The sequence below is a fragment of the Polistes canadensis genome, unplaced genomic scaffold (assembly GCF_001313835.1).
Source record: "Polistes canadensis isolate GaletaPanama2010 unplaced genomic scaffold, ASM131383v1 scaffold_245, whole genome shotgun sequence".
Taxonomy (NCBI): domain Eukaryota; kingdom Metazoa; phylum Arthropoda; class Insecta; order Hymenoptera; family Vespidae; genus Polistes; species Polistes canadensis.
In genome coordinates this window covers 23,938-43,965 of record NW_014569792.1, presented here as the reverse complement: position 1 = coordinate 43,965, position 20,028 = coordinate 23,938, and the positions used below count along the sequence as shown (strand labels likewise).

General features: G+C 38.3%; 1 protein-coding gene across 1 annotated transcript in view; it reads left to right on the top strand.

Annotated features, from left to right (window-relative positions):
• The first annotated feature begins 3,554 nt into the window (after positions 1–3,554).
• The window catches only part of LOC106790540 (homeobox protein Nkx-6.1-like), a 29,755-nt gene continuing 13,281 nt past the window's right edge, over positions 3,555–20,028 (top strand). The window contains exons 1-3 of the mRNA XM_014755518.1: positions 3,555–4,395; positions 10,626–10,736; positions 15,433–15,644. Coding sequence (XP_014611004.1) covers positions 3,555–4,395; positions 10,626–10,736; positions 15,433–15,644 — 1,164 coding nt within the window. The remainder of the gene's footprint in view (positions 4,396–10,625; positions 10,737–15,432; positions 15,645–20,028) is intronic.

Genomic DNA, 20,028 nt, shown 5'->3' with positions numbered 1-20,028 from the left:
AATATTTTTAAGTATAATAATAGTAGTATCCCACTCCCTTCTTCAAAGTAATTTTCCTATTTTTACATTAACATCCATTTTCATATATATATATTTACATATACAAATATCAGGTAACTCTAAAAGTTCTAGCTCGTGTGGTACCCACTTTCCAAGCTTGGATACATTTCTTATCTTTTTTTAAATGGCGAATAACTCTCCCCATGAGAATAAATGCATCATTTCTGCGATCTGATCCACTGTTTAAATGTGTCTCTAACTAAACAAGATTTCTAAAAACTAATGTGTACGAAATTTTGGACTGATCTGATACATAATCAAGCATACACCACGATCAGTAACATTTCATTTGTTGAAAGAGAAAAAAAGAGGGATGAGGGTGGTGGTGTTGGTGTTGGGTGGTGGAAAGGGGGTTCGTAAAAATTTACAGAACTCGTGCGAGCCCCCGGGTGTTATTTCTTCCCTCGTAACGCAAACGACTAAGAAACTTTAGTAAGAAAAGTCGGTAAATTTCTTTCCCGTCGAAGCCCGTTCCAAACGCAAGGGAATATTGGAAAAGCGGTCGCCCATCGTAGTTGTAGTCGTAGTCGTAGTCATAGTAGTCGTAGTCGTAGTCGTCGTAGTCATCGTCGTACGTAACGTACTTACGAGGAAAACGTTACAAATAACTTAACCGTGAAAGGTAGCTAGCTAGCAAGCTAGCTAGCTAGGTTCAAGCGAGTGTTCCCTTAAATTTCGTAATCCGCGATAAATAGCATCGTATAAACAACCGTTATAACTCATCGAAAGGGAAAATCGAAGCTCTACGAGAAAGTTAGCGACGGGCGCCGCCCCATTCCGCCCATCACCCAACGCCCCCTGCCCCACCCCCTTTTTGCCAATTTTTTTCTTGCCACGCTAATTACGCTACTACCTCCCGTTCAACCTACCCCAACCCCCGAACCCATTCTTGGGTAGCGGAACTTCGGGCAGGCTCGGGTAAATAAGTTCGTATGAGAAACGTGATCTGTTTTATCCTTGGTTATCAAATTATGTTAGATTTGTCTGGTATTGTAAATATAGATTATGTGTATATGTTAGATCGAATGAATATTTTGTTAATATTGTTACGGTATATGATATTATATTTTTGTTTTTATTTATGAGACTTTACAATTGGAATTTATAATTAGGTATTTTTCAAAATATCAATTACACAAACAAATCTTAGCAAATCAATTATTATCAGTTTAAAACAAAATTCTTTTAACACATTAACATCCTAAATTCTAAATAACAATATAACTTCGTACAACCGAAAATAAAATCTTTCTGAAAACCTCTTAAACGTTGCTTTTTTTCTTCTTCTTTCCAAACGACCAAATATCTCGCCGTCCGAATGGAGAAACAAGAAGGCCATAGGAGAAAGAGATAAACAGAGCTAAAGAAAGAGAAAGAAAAAGAGAAAAAGACAGAAAGAGTCGAGTGGGAGGCGCCTGGACACTTACGGGCCGATCATTACGTTGGTTGAGTGCCAGAAAAGCGGCGAGTTCATCCCAACATTCGTTATGTCCTGGCCCGAGGCAATGGTTCATCGAGTACGAAGTAACCGAATTCTCGTTGACGCGCGCATATAACCCCGTACGTACGTTCGAGGGATGTCCAAAACGAGCTGAGGGGAAACAAGTGGGCAGCGGGGTAAAGAACGAGGTGGAAGTGGACGAGGAAGTGGGGGGCGGAACGGGGGGGACTAAGTGAACCATCGGATGCGAATAAGTCGATTTCAACAGAGACAGAAATAGGAAACTGAAAGAGGAACTGAGAGGAAGAAAGAGAAAGCGAGAAAGAATATGGTTGGGGTTGAGGATTGAGGGCGGGGGTTGGGGTTTTAGAAAGAAAGAGATAGGACAACGAATAGAAGAGAGTATTCTCTTGGAAGAGACAAGAAGGAAGGAAGTTATCGAAGCTACAGTGTCACCGTGGTCGTCGAGGAAACTGAACAGAACCAGCCAGCCAGCCAGCCAGCCAGCCAGCCAGCCAGCCAGCCAGCCAGCCAGTCAGCCAGCTAGCCAACCAACAAACGAGCCAACCAACCAAGTAGTCAGCCAGCAAGCTAGCAAGCCAGCTAGCTAGCTAGCAAGCGAACCAGCAAGTTCTTGTTTTATTCAGTCGGGATCATAAATTACGAATTTAAACACACAATGAAAGACGCTTAACAAGAAGCTAACGCGAGATTGAGAGGCCCCGCCCGGAACACCTCTTCTTCCGTTAGAACGACATCCTGGCAACCAATCAGCATTTGGTACCGCCCCTTACGGCAGGGCCGTCCCACGAGGGGGACGCCAATCCGCTCTCGCCCCTCGCTTAAACGCCACGCGTCCTGGGGGCAGACCTATCCCGACAGTTATCTCTCTCTCTTTCTCTCATGGTTCTACCACGAGGACGAGAAAGAAGAGGAGGTGGAGGTGGTGGTGGAGGTGGTGGTGGTGGAGAGGACCCTTTTCGAGAACGTCTAGTATCTATATGTATCTGCCTGCCTGCCTGCCTGCGTGAGAACGGTGTTTCAGTGTGAGTATTTCTATGTGTAATGAATACGGGTGTGTGAGAAAGAGAGAGAAAGAGAGAGAGTGCAGTTGCCAGTAGTGAGAGAGTAGTCGTTGTACCTACCAGCCATCGGAGAGTCGACCGACGATATTCTCCAAGAGATCGACGCTCAGACAGAGACAGAGAGTCCCACGACTCCTTTCTCGTACTCTGTTGTAGATGGAGACCACCGTGGATACACCGTGGATTCACGATCGAACCTACTCCATTCTCGCGTGAGCACTTCACCATCATCGACTAGACCACGTCGGGTGCCGGCTGCTGCTGCTGCTGCTGCTGCTGCTGCTGGACCAACGACGACGACGCCTTTTTTAACTCGCGAATATCTATAAGTGGGTGCATCTGTTATGAAACGAACCGGTGAACGTGATTATTGTGACGAATGACAACGGCGTTTAACACTCGTGTAAATGATTTTTTGTCGTGTTTTATTTAATAAATTATAAGAACATCGCGTGAAATTGAAATTGATTTATTTTCGTGTCGTGTTACTATTACTATTATTAGTACTACGGACAACGACAACGACAACGACGACGACGATTATTCCAATAGGAGAAACGAGTTTTTTTTTTGTCCAAGTTTGGTGGTGGGTTCAACCGGAAGTAGAATAAAAAAGAAAAAGGAGGAAGAAAAGAGAAGAAGAAGAAGAAGAAGAAGAATCGCAGCCGTTTCTTTTGATAGGAAGAGATTGAAAAATTCGTGGGATCTTTGTAAGGGTCAAAAAGGGGGCACCTAGTGAAAAGCGAATAAAGCCGTAGGAAAAGTTCGTGTGTGTTGGTCAATAAAGATATACACATACATATACATCACTCGTGTGTTCAGTTAGACTTATATAAAACGAAAAAAGAAAAACCACGCACTTTTGTTTACGCACAAACGCGCTAACGTAAATCGTGCATAATTGACGGACCGTTAAAGAACGTCTCGTTAAGATTTACCGTTCACTATCGAATTATGCGTGGTGCGAGATGGTGTGTTCTCTGACCAGCAGCGGCGGCGGAGGTGGCGGCGGAGGAGTTGCCGGTGGTGGCGGTGGCGGTGGTGGAGTTGGCGGGGGTGGAGGTGGCGGAGGAAGCAACAAGAACTGCGGTGATAACGGGGAACCGGAACTTCAACAAAGATCAAGCCCGGAAGCCGAGCTCGAAATCGGTGACAATATGTCTTCGTTGAGCGACCAACACAGAAGAAACAGTCATTTAGCCGAGGGTGACCGCAGTTCATCGGCAGGTTCGTCATTGGGTTCGTGCTCGCCACCACCGACTTCGAGCCATTCGCCACCACCTCCGAGGCCACCCTGGCTTCACGATTTTCATGCCGCTGCCGCGCCCCACGTTTTGCAATTCCTCAACTTAAGTGCAGCTGGTGGAGGGATGCTAGGTAATCAACCATTGGCTGCTTTACATTCAATGGCAGAACGGAGTCATCAACAACAACAACAACAACACCAACAACATCAGCAACATCAACAGCAACAACAACAACAACAGCAACAACAACAACAACAACATCAGCAGCAACAACAACAACAGGGAATCCAATTGCCTCGCATAAGTGTTCCCCTAGCGACGTTGACCACCCAAGGTGGACAATCCTCGCCGACGGGCAGCACAGGAAAACACAGTCCGGCAACCTCGATCACATCAGTCGGCAGCAATCCTCATGGTATAGATACGATACTCTCGAGACCGGCGGCCGCGCATCCGCAACCTCCCGTACCCGCCTCGCATGCGGCCCTTCAACCGGCGCCCCATCCCCAACACATGGCCGCACCACGTTACGCCATGCACGCAGGATTCACCGCGTCTACCGGTTAGTATCATTTTTACATTTTACACTTTTTTTCTGCTTTCTTTCTGTTCTTTTGTTTTTTTGCTTATAGGTATTTTTATTCGATTAACTTACTCGATAACGAAATAACGCACTCGCATGGAATTGTTTATTAAGTTTTATACAGTTTCTTTTATGGGTACCCTCGTAAAGGGTCAAATTCGATATCGGGATCTTATCTATCATCTCACCTTTTCCTTTCTTTTTTTTTATTTGTCCTCAGGGATTATATAGGATTTTTTTCGGTTTTCAATTATCTGATTTATTCATTCAATTGTTCCCATTTGTGAAATGTTACGAAAGTAATGTCAAATTATTTTGATGATGCATTTTGATAACGTTACTATAAGATCGAAACGAATTGAAACGGGGTGAATCGTATTTAAATGAAATTTTTAATATATATTGTATATATGTACCTATATTTTACATTATATGTTTGAATTTCATGAATTACTTTTTCGGTAAGGAAGATGCACGGAGTTAAGAAAAGTTTTCCAATCCAAGTCCATAAAATAGACAAAACGATGTCTCGAGATTCTAAGTTGGAATATTGCCACAAACTCGAATTGTTTCTTTTTTCCCGGGGAAAGATCAAAAGGATAAAATGAACGTGGAAACATTAGGGGTAGATGTTAGAATAGAAAGTATATCGCGAATGGAAATAGACATAATAATATCTTTTGGAAAGCTTTCAACGTTACGATTATATAAAGATAAAATATCTGATCTAATGTAAAACTCTTATTTTAATATAAATAATTCTCTAATATTTTAGTTATATATATATGTGTGTGTGTGTGTTATAAATGTGATATACTCTCCGTAAAGTATCCGTTCGACGACGTGTGTGGTGTTTAACTTACGATTACGATGAAAAAACGTTCCATCATTCTCTCGAACAAATTTACGATCATGATTTATTATCTCATTTTTTTTCCAACAAAAAAAAAATAAAAATAATATAATTTAATATAATATAATATATATAATCGTGCGTGATTATTATCGTTATAAAATAACTTTCAATTCGACACTTTAATGTTAACAAAAAATATTCGAGTTACATTATAAAGAAGAAAAATAATAAAAAAAAAAAACAAAATTCTCGCAGTAGCGACGGTAATTACGATTAGTATGTTCTCAAGGAACGTCATTAGCAGTTAATTCCTGTTACCTCCTCCTCCTCCTCCTTCTCCTCGACTGACTCGAATCAAATGTTTTCTCTACGATTGGTATAAACGCGAGTCTTAATTTCGAAAAAAAATAAGTAAGCAATCAAGCAAGCAAGCAAGTAATCACGAAATGATCTCGAAAGTAAAAGCGTGCGAACGAAAGAAATAAAAAATGAATGTACATTAACTTTGGTATCATTGAAAAGATACGATGGTGTTAGTGACGATGACGATGACGATGACGATGATGATAATGATGATGATGATGATGGTGATTGGTAGTGATAGTGTGATGATGCTGTTGATGGTGATGGTGATGATGATGGTTGTGATGGTGGTGATGGTGGTGGTTGGTAGTGTTTGATCGTACCGGAGTTAAAACGTGGGAGGTAAAGTGGTAGTAAAATTTATGCTTACCGAATTACGTGCTCCCACGGTACATTAACGAGCGACGCAAACGAGCAAACCGTTGCTTAACATTCATGGCATTAAATTTCTAAACGATTTGCTCTTCGCGAAGTGCTGTTATGTTTCACAATAATGAAACACATCGAATTGGTGATGTTGATGGTGATGGTGATGGTGGTAGTGATGGTGGTAGAAGGTGGTACGATCTAAACAACATCGCGTAAATTTTATTTAAATTTATCTAAGCAAGAATAACGTAACAAATCATCGATTTCCGCATCCGGGCTGACATTAAGATATCAATCATAGTCTTCGAGAATGGTAAAAGAAATTATTTATGCCACCTAAATGTCATTATACTTCTCTCTCCCTCCCTGTCACCCCTGAGCATAGTTATATTATACGCTTATTGTGTTACACACATATATATAAGAAAAAAATTATTAAAAAAAATTTCCCCCATGAAAGATCGAACACTAACTAGCAGGACGAGAAGCGAGAGCTGCATGCTAGCGTGCAGCATGATAAATATTAGCCTTTAAGATGATATAAATATGTATACAAGAAAAATCAAAACTTTAAAAGCTTATTTCTCAAAATTGGCTTCGCGTTAAGATGAAATACTTTACCACAATAACGCTCTACTAGTATACTACTAATATACCACAGCTCGTTAAAATCCGTGAGGGCATAACTGTAAGGTCTCCTTGTTAGAACTCACTCGTTCGTTAAAATATTTGACAACGTTCAAAACTTTGTATAAAAGAGGAATAATAATGATTGTCTTTTTCGTATATTCTATGGAAAGTGTATCTACGTGAGCTATATATCTTCATTGTGTAGCAATGTACGTGACAAGCATTATATTCTTTGGAGAAGCTTGTTCGCGCGCATACACACAGCACACACACGCATGTTTATTACAAGACTTATGTTAGTAAAACTCAAAGTTAGTGTTTTCTACTTTCGTACGAATTTCAACGTCAGTGATTTTTGTTAATGGAATCTTTTTTCTTTTTGTTTTGTTTCTTTTTAAAAAGATCCTCATTATATAGTTTACGATCGTACTTACATACTTTACAATTATATTATTGTGATTTATTCTAATGATAACACTTGATGAATGTGGATAAATAATATTACAATTCCCTTTGGACGTATACACGTGCACACGTGCATACGTTAAAGGGTTTTACTTCGATTTATCCTGGATTTACAATCGACATTTTACTCGCGACAACGAAATAACAACCATTTTACAATTTATGACTACGATTAAAGATTATAAATAAAATATTCGCGGATCGATATAATATAGGGATGTTAACTGTAACAACCAGTACGTTATACCGACCATATTCGCTATATAATAAATGCTTTATATATTTCTATATAGGAAGAGCAACAGAGAGATACCTTTTGATGAATAGCTAGCCCAGCAAGTTCGATACGCGTTATTTAAAGAGCGCACGTGCATGAAACAATTTATAAAATTGAGATGCGTTAGGTTGGGTGATCGAATCTTGTAATCGAAGTATATATATATAACATTTTCAAAGTGTAAATATTCGCGAAACATTTTGACAGTTTTACCGTACAATTATATTTAATCTTGTCTATATTCTAATACGTTACACGAATAAAATACATCAAGATAATGTAAATATTGATATAATACGTGATTTTACGCGCATGATCGAGAGACAACAATTTTTCAGAATGTGTTCGATAAATAAAAGAGAAAGAAGGAGATGATAGAGTTCAATGAAAAAGAAAAATGATAAACATTTTCAAAATATCATCGAATTAAATTAAAAATACGAAAAATTCGATCGAGATCGAGAACTAATGTTACCAACTATACGAAATCTACTAGAATGAATATTTTCAAAGTTTTCTATCAAAAAATAATCCATTTATCCAATTTACAATACAATTTCTAACACAATAAAACGTAATGAAACTTTTCCTTCCCACCAATAATATCATATATTAATCGTTTGACTACTGAGAACCTAAAAATGCAAAGAGCACGATAACGCTCGTGTTTTTCAATTAGTACCGCAATTTTTTGGCATATGTTCGAAAAAATACGTCAGCAGTTAAAACAGTTAAAATTGATATTGTTCGACGATATAATTACGTTAGGAAAAATGAAAGAAACAATAGTAAAGATAATGAAATTAGTAGAGAATGAGTAAAAGTGAGAAGGTATGAAATTATTGATAACGATATAATCCGACGAAATGACTTCATTATCTATATGAGATTGTTACGTTAATTGCTAACGCAATAGGCACGAACACAACAACCATTTACGTATTCTACATTATTAGAATAAACCATATATATATATAGACATATGTATATATTATATAATACATATATATTGATGAGTTACCCGACGGAATGTATTTGTTGAACGATATTCGCTAGGAGGGTGTAGAAATACACAGCTATACGTTTTAGCGATATTACCGAAGCTTTCAGCCTGGGCACAACCCGTCGATGTTAATAATCGTCGATCATTATTAATAATCGACGTTAATATGCGTCGGTATTTTATTCACGCTGATTGCACCGGACCGATACTAATTACTTCCTACGATACTAGTACGCCGCGTGTCCTGCGTTATACAACCCTTGCCGTCTGATAACTTCTCATTATTGGCTCATCGTTTATCTTTTTTCTTTTTTTTCCTATAAAACAAAAAATAAAATATCAAAAGATAAGAAATAAATCACGTCTTGTAACATTTACTCTATTTCTTCTTTGATACTTTATAAATAATTTTAATATTAAACGTACCAAGGTTTTGTACGTTAACCAAGAATTGTTGGACTAATCAAATAGCATAATAACTTACAAACAAATTTCTTTAGTGAAAATTTTACATAGTACGTTTAGTGTTAACGATTTATACGTATATTATGCTTTAGTCAAGAAAAGAAACCCCTTAAAAATGATCAAGAAATACAGTAGCAGAATAAAAAGAACACCATGGTGATATAAATTAATTACAACTTTCTTTTCCCCCATGCCCCTCACTTATTTAAAAAGATCAAAAATAGATTTTAATCCTATTTCAATTTTCAACGTGTAAGAATTTCTAAAAAGAAAATAAACTAGGATCCCTCCTCCTCCCCATAACAAGTATCAAGAAAAGGAGAGATGGCGTTTTGATTGACGATCATAATCACCGAACGTAGAAGCCACCTTAAACGTTAGCGTTCTATTTTTTACAATGTTTTCGTCGTTTAAATCAAAAAAACCACTGTCCATGGTGGTGTCTCATAAATGTCTTATAAAAATCACCACCGGGGGTCTACGTTTAAGTGGCAAAGTGTTTTCTCCCCCTTCTTCTTCTTCTTTTTCTTCTTTTTCTTCACCTCTTCTTCCGTTTCTATTTCTCTCTCTCTCTCTCTCTCTCTTTCTCTCACTCCGCAAAGCTACAGGTTCTTATTAAGGATTACGTCATAGATTTCTATTACGGCAGATCGGTATACAAGATGAAAAGAAGTCCTTTTAATATTTTATTGATGAGAGTACGGGGGGGTGTCCGTGTTCCTTTACGATCCCCATAAATTCCATTTGATTTGGTAGCAAACGGACAAAAGCAAATGACACAGTGGTCCTCTGGTGATTCGTGTGACACTATACTGTTCGTGTGTTCGTTTCCATTTTCGTCTTCCTTTCCAGGTAAAGCTTCCTCCCAACCCCCCCAATCCCACCCATAGGACGTACGTGACACTAAAAACGGAAATAACCTTTTATTATACACCCCACTTTGCCAATGGTGTGTATTGTTAAACAGGAAATTAAACGTTTTAGTTAGCACCGTTCGAAAGATCTTTCTATGGGGTATTTTAGAAAAATGATTATTAATAATAAAAATAAGAATATATATATATGTTGAAAAATTCTATTTCACAACCCACGTATTATATGTATTTTATCTATTATATTATTTATTATACAAATGATTATTATTATTATCATTTGAATTTTCTTACAAACAATATGAATGATTTGTTATCGTCGTCGTCGTTTGAAAATCTATGTTGTCTCGAACACGTATTAAAATCATTGAAACGTTTTCCCATGGAACGAGTGAGTGTTATGAGCTATTGGAGTTGTTAAAGGGGGTCTTCTAACTTGGTTTGCTGAAAAGGGAGAAAGGGAAGACTTAGGTATTCGACCTCTTCTTCTTCTTCTTCTTCTTCCCTCACCTCACCCAACACTGAAACCCTTTATTTCCAACTACTATCAAAACGTTTGTATTATTAAATATATCACAGGAAAGTTAGACAGGTTAAACATTTGAGAACGTTATTTCGATCTTATTGAAAGTTTCGTTCCTTTAATCAGGACTTTTTCGGCAACTGAAATTTTATTATAACTTTTTTTGCAAAATATATATTATAAAACATTAAATAATGTTCAGAGTCTTTTGGCAATGGACAGTACGACCATAAACAAAGTTATGCTAGAAACAAGAAAATAACGAAAACAGGTGGAAAAACGTTCACATGTAAAGAAAATCCGACATTTCATATGCACCAACCTAATAGAATCATAATAAAAAATACTAATACAATAATATTATTTTAAAATCTTCTGTGACACAGGTATTGGACAATTTCAACAGAGAACGGAACCGAGACATCCGGCTGTTTATTGGCCGGGTCTTCAGGGCTTGGTCAGTGATCCCTTGGCATGGCGGGCAAGATTACACACGTGTAAGTTGAATTTTCATATAAATTAATCATTAACAGATGAAGGGAAGACGATAATATCATTGACTAACGTCATAACGATATTTGAGATAAAATAAACTTTTCAAGTGGGAACAAGTAAAAGAGAGAAAGAAAAAGATACAAACGGTTTACGAATTCTCTCAATGATCACTTTATGTTATCGTCCTAAAACAGCAAAAGAAAAAAAAGAAAAAATAAAATGAAAAAGAAAATAACACGCGTGGTTAAAATCGGACAAAAGAACTAATGTGACAAAGCTAGTTTTCTTTTTAAAAACGTTTAATAGTAGTAGTATAGTAAATAGTTTCATTCGACACCCAAAAGATAACGCTTATTACTGAAAACGTGGGAGTAAAAAAAGGAAGAGACAACCAACACACAAAACACACATATACACAGACATATATATAAACGCTAGTTTTTTTTTTCTTCCTTTCTCGTATTCGAGAATGCCTGCGGATGTTTTCAACCTTTCCCTAGCCTGGGTCTCTCGTAACACGGCAAGGTTTGACAGCTGCCAGTGTTTACTTTTGCGGCAAGAAAATCACGGGACCGAAAGTGAAAAAACACTTGCCTTGACGACCATGACGACGACCATGACGACGACGACCACGACGACGAAACGATGGTGCTCTTTTTTAAACAATATCCTGGAAAGGAAAGAAGCAAAAGCACTGACCTCCGAACCGTGACGACGAGTGAGACATGTCAAGTGGAATTAATTAGAGAAAGAAAGAAAGAAAGAATGAAAGAAATAGAATAGCGGAAAACAACGTTGCTCAACGAGAATGAAATGAAATAAGGCAAAGAAAAAAAACACCTGTTTTCTCCTACTCTTATCTTTTTTTTTCTCTTTTCTATTCCTGGACGTTGCCGTCGTTGAGAAAACCGAAAAATTTCGTTTAAAACCGCGACAAAATTGAAACAAAAAAAGAAGAAAAAATAGAATGAAGGATTCGCGATTTTATTATTACGTTTCTCACTTACTGTTAGATAAAAAAGAAAGAAAATTCAATTTTCGTTTTTAAATCGCGATTACTTTTCCACTAGGGCGGCGCTGGTGTTCTTAAGTTCAAATTTAAGTACGTGTGATTTTTATAAATAAAACAAATGAAACAAATAGTTCTCTTTGATGTTTTTTCTTCAATCATTAAGCCTTAATTTAATTAAGGATTAATTCAAGGATTAGGATTCATTTTCTTACAGCTCAACAGGTTATTTTATATTGTTGATTTTGTGGTTAATTGTCTAAGGTAATTGGCAATTAGATTTTACATACAGTATTATTCATTTTTTATACTAATTGAGTTAAAGATAAATTGATTCCATTTGACAATTTCTTTTTACAGATATATAGGATGATTTATCGATATTTTTTTTATGCTATTGTTATTTGTTTCCTAAGTTAAAGGTAGGTTTCTCCATATTTGAAAAATCAGACCATGCGAATCGACGCGCTCTCTAGTGGCAATAGAAATCAATCATTGTGAATATTGCAGCCATATTTATAACACTAAAAGATCGTCCTCCTTGTATATTGGCTTCGTGCTTTACTCTGATATTATATTCCTCCGATTTGTTCGCATATCTGTTTTCCATTTCAACATAAATATTCGATTAAATTAATTGCAAACAACAACAACAATCAACAATAAAAATCAATAAAATTTAAAATGAATTTTTGAGATAAAAATCAATGGATAAAAAAGCGAATCAATCAATAATCCCAAATATAATCATTAACTTCGTGAACCAAAGAACCTTAGTTGTTTCCAAGAAACAAAGGCAAAAAAATGGGGGAGAAATACTTGAACCCTAATAAACGATGTTCTAACGCGAACAACGCAACCAACCCTAACCTAAAGATATATCAAAAAAAAAGGAAATCAAGAATCTTGCTTGTTCAGACGAAATCCTATCATCGACGACATCGGGCCTGACCAATCGTAACAGTTATCAAATAGTATAATATAATAGTAGACCGCCAAATGACACACAGACGGGGAAAAAAAAGAAAAAAGAAAAAAGAGAAGAAGTAGGAGGTAAAAATCATGAACAAAGTGAAAGAACACGTGACGGCATGCAGTGGGAGGAGGGTAAGGGAGTAAGGGTTAGGGTTGGGGGTGTCTTTTCCCCTTTCGAGAGCATAGATCAGCGTACTCTTGCTTTCCACCCTCTCTTTCTGTCCCTTAGGGCAGCACATGTGTGACGTAAGGAAGGAAGGGTGCGAGAACGTAAAGATGTAAGAGTCAGTATAAAAGCCATGGGCATGGGCATGGACATGGGCACGGGTACGGGCGTGTTGTTTCACCAAAACGCGTACACGAGGTTCTGTCACTCCTGCAGGAGGACGAATAAGAGGGTGCCTGGCATGGTGGTGGTGGTGGTAGTCCGCTGTGGCTATCCGTTGGATCCAGAATATCATATTCAATATCAGCCCTTCTATTCCCAACTACTCCCCCATTCTCCCCTCAACACCCCACCCCAGGCCTTTTCTCTTTCAACCCCCTACCATCCTACGTTTTCCATATTCGCGAGAATAACTCTGGCAATATTTTAACTGCGGCATCCACAGTATCCACACCCACATACACACACACATACACACCTGCTGTCCCCTTCAAACCCCTCCCACCCCCATTCAACTCTTCTATCTACCTATCTACCTACCAACCTACCCCATTCCACTCAAAGTACACCCCCTACCCCTTCCTACACTTCTCTACTTTCTCTTTCTCTCTTTTCCACCCCTTTTGCGTTCCAGCAAACCTATTCTATGAAATCCTCCCTCAGTTTCAGTCCCACTCTCACCTCCACCTCCACCCCCAACGGGGTAGTAGCATCGAACCTAAGTTACACACCGGGCACCGTTATATTTTATATTCCATAGCGATACGTTGATCGTTTCTATGGGTCTCGTGAGACACACCGAGAGAAAAGTCAGTCGTACGATCGGCAAAAGGGATCTAAACGCGTTAGTTTTCTTCTTCCTTTCCTGTATTTTATGCCCATATCGTTCTTCTTCGATACGAGGATAGATATATATCTATATATAAAGCGTATATAAAGCTTCGAAAAGAAGAAACAAACTGATGGGAAAAATGTTTTTGAGATCGTTAACTCTTAGGAATTATTGTGTATTCTTTACGTCAATGATTTTCTATCCACCATCCTCTAGCACCACACCCCCGTTCCTTTTCTACGTTTTCTAGATTAATTATTTTATTTGCGATTTATTTGCGAAGGAAAAGGGGAGGGGGGTTAGTTTAATTTAATTTGTACGACATGTGATACGTTTTGAAATTAATTTTTATGGTGTGTCAATAATTATGACAACGGGGGGTTAACAACAAGTGGGAGAAAAATAATGAACATTTGTATGATAATTATTCATAAAAAATAACGTTAAAACAAATGTTTTTTTGTGTTTTGTTTAAATTTAGACCAGTGTCTGAATGAAATTTGATTTGTAAAGTAAAAGAAAAAAAAAGAAAAGAAATTATTTGTCTTTGAAATTGTGTGTCGTGATTTTGTATCACCGGTTAACGGGAATAGTATTGTAGGAAACAAACGTTTGTTTGCTACGATGATAACACTAGCGTTTATATAATCGCTTACGTACATTATCTCGTTACCATTCGATTCGCATATAGTGTTTGACACGCGTATCACTTGTACGGTCTAAATCGAACGATTAAATTATAACCGTGTACCCAACGACGACACGTTGCAAAGATTAATCCGACAATTTCTGGCATAGTCGTACGAAACTACTATCACCCCCTCTAAACCCTCCTCCTCAATCACCAACCACCCTTTTCCTATGGGTTATTCTACAAAGATAAAATTCCATAAATCCTGAGTTTCGAACTCCACAACTCCACTATACTAATATTATAATATACTACATTAATACTCTTAAAAATATATAACTGTAGATAATTGAAAACAAAAAAATAATTCTTCAATTATCGAACAAAGTAGAGATATTCTTCGTGTGTATTATAAAGGCATATAGTACCTACTAAACAATAAGCAAACGAACGAGAAAGATGAATCGAGCGAAACGCTCGTACCTATCGTAGAACAGGGTGAAGGGTGGAAGGGTGAAGGGTGGGGAGTGCGGTAAGCAGCTCATTAGAACCCTCCCCGCCAACTGGCCATTATTGCCTCGTTCCGTATTCCGTTACAAATTGCTTTATTAAATTAAAGTCCCACAACCCACACTGTGTCGTGTCGACCCTACGCCCTACGCCCTTCTTCTTCTTCTTCTTCTTCTTTCTCTTTCTCTTGTTCATACATGTGAAATAAAATGAGAGAGAGAGAGATAGAGAAAGTTCGTGCCCACATGCCACACACATACACACACATAGAAATACGTCCAACCGCGTGGCCCTCGTCCATAAGACCACTCACCCTACCCTCCCTTTTTCTTAATTACCCTTGGAAATTCTCCTCGAACCTTTTTCTCATCTAATTAAGACAAAGATCTCGAACTTTTGTTTTATCTTTTTTTTTCCCCTTTTCCTTTCGATTTCTTCTTATCACCACTTTCTTCTCTCTCTTTGGTTTTTCTTTTTTCTTCTTCCTTTTTATTTCTTAAAAATTACAAATAATTATATAATGTAATGTTTTCAATTGTAGGATTACATGGTAAGTTTTTCTTTTTACTTTACAGTATCGCAACAGCTCGGTTGTCAGCAAGGGATGACAGGTGCAGGCGGTGGTGCAGGAGAACACGAGGGTGGAAAGAAAAAACACACGAGGCCTACCTTCAGCGGGCAACAGATATTCGCATTGGAGAAAACCTTTGAACAAACGAAATATCTCGCTGGACCGGAACGTGCCAAATTGGCTTACGCACTTGGAATGTCGGAATCCCAGGTTAAGGTTAGATCAAATTTACTAATTTTATAATAATTATTAGAACCTTACTATACATTGCAAGTATTTGAAAAATCGTGAGAAGAGTTATGTGAGGCACCCTGTATAAAAAGAAAACAAACTCAGAAAAAATTAGAAACATATGATACGTTGATTATCAATCTATCTGTCGGGTAACTAATTTTTATTCGGTTTAATAACCCTGTTGAAAGAATTCATAAAAAGAAAAAGAAGAAAAAATATATTTTAATATTATCATACGGTTTTGTCGGTATATGAGAGAGAGACAAAGAAAGAGAAAGAGAGAGATGATCGTTAAACCAGGACAGCTTTCATCGAGATCAGGAAAAAGGGGCTCGTCGTAGTCCCCCCTAAATCCTAAAAATCGGCAAAAAAAGATCGGATCGTTGCTATCGTCACCCGGGGCAACGCAAACACTCTTTTCCTCTTAGTAAAGAGGAAGAGAAAGGGGGAAAAAAGAAAAAGGAAAAAAAACAAGGAAAAAACAATTGCAGGCCGATCTATGGGGCGGTAGAACAGAAAGAAAGAAAGAAAGAAAGAGTAAGAGGAGGAGGAGTTTAGTATTAGTAGTAGTAACACGGTGAGATTTTAAAAAAGCGTCCTGGTTGGGAGCCCTTATGGGGGCTTACTCCATCAACGGGTACGGTGAAAGCAAGCGGGCGAGGCCTCTAACGAGGGAAGCTTGTAAAAAGTTCGAAGGATAAAAGAAGGTGACAAAACAGCCGGAGACGTGTCAAGCTTTGCGGCACCTGCGTCATCGTAGTCGTATTCGCCGTGGTTGTAGTCATCCTACTACTCGTGGCGGCGTCGCTCTAGCAGAAAAGCTCCGTAACACTTCCCACCGTTTCTCTTCTTCTTCTTATTCTACTTCTTCTTCTTTTACTTCTTCTTCTTCTTATTCTAGTTCTCCTACTCCAACATTTCGCGAAAAGAGTAGAAGGGGTGGTTGGTTACGTAGTAGGAGGGTTGCTTTTCTCTCTCTATTTCCCCTACTTCTCGAACAACCCCTCTCGGATTCTCCTAAAGCCCACACCCCTGAGTTGGGGCAACCCCTCTTTCATTCCTCTCGTCTCCTCTTCTCCTCTTCTGGGGGAACGGTGAGTTTGCTAGGTAGCAGTAGTCGCGTCGGAGCTCTTTCACCCTCCCTCCTTTCGCCATCTTCGAGAGGGAGCCCATTTCAAGCCCTCAATCCCCCTTCCGGTTGCTGTTGCTACTGCGGTGGCTGCCGACAGGCTCGCGCCCATGATACTCTCCTACTCTCTCTCTCTCTTTCTCTCTTTCTAGTCTCACGGAGTCCGCGTCGATGTAGCGCTGTCATTGGCTCGTTCTACGCCGCCATATTTACATTTTTATTGAAAGCTACAAGTCCGCGTCCGTGAGTGATGGCAAAGGGGGATGAGAGAACAAACTCCTTTCTCTTTGCCATGAGAGTGAGTGAGTGAGTGAATGAGAGAGAGAGAGGAAACGATGGTGGATAGACGAGTGGGTGGTTAAAGGGGGTTCGAAGAGGTTCGAGTGGGTTCAGGGGAGTCTAGGGGGGTTGGACGAGGCCGGATGACGAAGGCGACGTTCGAGGGAAGACAAGAAACGTAGCGGGGAGGAGGGTGAGCATTCAATTACCTCGGATTTCCTCGGAAAGAGGCGATTCACCTCAGCGTATATGCCATCTTCGAGGGTGAGATTGCCTTCGGATCCGTGAAGGAAACACACCACTACTTCTGTTTTACTCTTTTCCAAAATATTATACTACGATATATATTATATATTGTACGTATACAACCAGACAGATGATAGGTTGATAGATTTTATCGATAAACAAATCATATTTAATGCAGTTTTTTGATAGGAAAGATCAGAAATTTGATATATGTGGAGAAAAAAATTATGACACCTGTCCTGAACTATGGCAAAAAGATCATCGACAAAAACGGACAGTACCTAATTGAATGAAGTTATATTTTTCAGGGGGAACATTTAAAATTTTTGTTTATATTTAAAATTCGCAATCACTTAGTTGCCAACCCAATTTCTATTCCATTAACTGTTTACTTTACTCACTGATTTTCGGTAGTTATCCAAAAAAAAAAGAAGAAGAAAAGAGAGGAAAATTGGATAAAAAAACCACTACGAACGTATCGTTCAAATATTTTCTTCCACAATTTTCCTAATAACCAATATTTTTCAAGTTCTAATATATCTTTTTCTCTTTCTGATTTTTAATATTTTTTATGCACCATTGTTGGATCATTTGAATTGCTGCTGTGTCATTTCATTTCTACGTTGAAATAGATTAACGTTTTGCCTGCCTTACCGGACGTTTGATTCGTTTATTTTTCCTTTACAAAAATAAATGACTACACCTAACTTAGGTGAAAACATTAAGGGGATAAAAAGAGAATAAGAAAAAGTAAAGGGTCAAGTTTAAAAAATACGAAAATAACGATCGCAAAGCACGAAAAGATTGAACAGTCTCAAGAAGAGTTCCAGACCCAAGTCGATATTCTCCTCGTTCGTGATCCTTGCGTTCACCACCACCACCATAACCACCACCACCACCATAACCACCACCACCACCATAACCACCACCACCACCACCACCATCACCATCACCACCACCGCCACCGTGAACGATGCGATTCAAAACAACGGATGTTAGAAAGGATGTTTTTTACGTACGACGATTCAAAAGCGTCAGAAAAGTAGGGAAGGGGAACAGGGGAGGAAGAGGAGGAGGGGGAGGATGAAGAGGAGGAGGGGGAGGATGAAGAGGAGGAGGAGGAGGAGGAGGCATCCTGGTTTTTGAATATAATAATACAAGATACCGGGGGATAAGAGTCAGACGACGTTGTGAGATCACGCATACGTGGAGAAAAATAGTTTTATCCTAATGGAGTCTCTCACCTTAATACCATAGCGCGTTCACTTTCTATAGATACAATGGAGACCCTGAGGACGCCATAGAAAATGGCGGCGGCACGATCAAACGTCAGGTAGAGAAACGTTTATTATAGAAAAGTGTCCACGTTTAAGATGAGTTAAGAAAAAGATTAAGAGAGATAGATATATATGTGTGTTTGTATATATATATGATATATAAAGATAGAAAACGAGTTACGCTTGTCATCGTGTGATAATTTTGTTGCTTCTTCTTCTTCTTCTTCTTCATTTTCTTCTTCTTTCCCACCGTACCTGTATCATCCATTTACAATCGTTCTACTGATGAATCACTAATTGATTCGAACGTTTTCTTTTTTTTTTCACGTAATATTAATACATCGTACAAGTATCGAATTAATATTTACTCGAGTAACAAAAATATTCAATTATAACATTGTTATTTATTAATCTATTACGACAAATGTTCTATAGAAATAACGTTCTAAAAAATTGTTAACCTGTCCAACTTTCCTGTGACACATTTCTTTTTTCCTTTATATTTCTGATCGAATTTTAACAAATGGGATTATTACAGATAACATTATTTCAAACGGAATTGAACAAAATTTTGATTAACAAGCGCGATAATAAACGTCGAGAATATCAAATTGAAAAGAGAAAGGAAGAAAAAGAAGGGAAAGGACCAAAAAAAATTGATTATCCCCCTTCCGAACAAACGGGAACTATCGGGCGAGGAGTAGTGGGGCGGGGTGGGCATTGAAAAATTCGCGTTGGGAAATGGATGATAAATTTAATACAAAAAATTGTCCCCGTTTCGTGTTACGACGTGGTTGCGTGCGATCTTTAAATAATCAAAAAATTTTTTCAGATTACGGATAACGCCGCGACGGATTTCGATTAAAATACTAACGTAAATCAATAACGTTTCCCTTTCCCCGTTCCCCCCTGCCCTCTCATGCTCCTCCTCCTTCCCCCCTTTTGCGGTTTCGGTGTAATACCGGATCATTACATGCTGAACGTATCACTTTTTGCAATATCGAAAGAGGGATTCAAACGGTATACCGGTCTGGGCTTTAGTAGTTCTGTTCGATGAAGATTTATATGTCCTACCGCATATGACATTCCCAGATTTATAACTTTTTCGCCAACGATACCATCTCTCTCTCTCTCTCTCTCACACACACTCTCATTCTTTTTCTCTTTTAATTAATGCGCGTTTTTTCTTTTTTTTTTTGCAACGGACATATAGGCGCCTAACGGGGAAAATGGTGGGAGGGTTGGGAGGGAGAAAATAATTTATCGCGTCGTGTATCGCATCGACGATCATTTCGAAAATCTTGTTTCTATTATAATTCCTTGTTTTCTGTTTTTTTGTAACCAAACGAGAGATATTCTTTTTTCCTCGCTTTTCTTTTTCTTATCCTTGTTGTTTCCTTTTTCGAGATTTTTCATCGTAGTTTGTTTTTCTTCG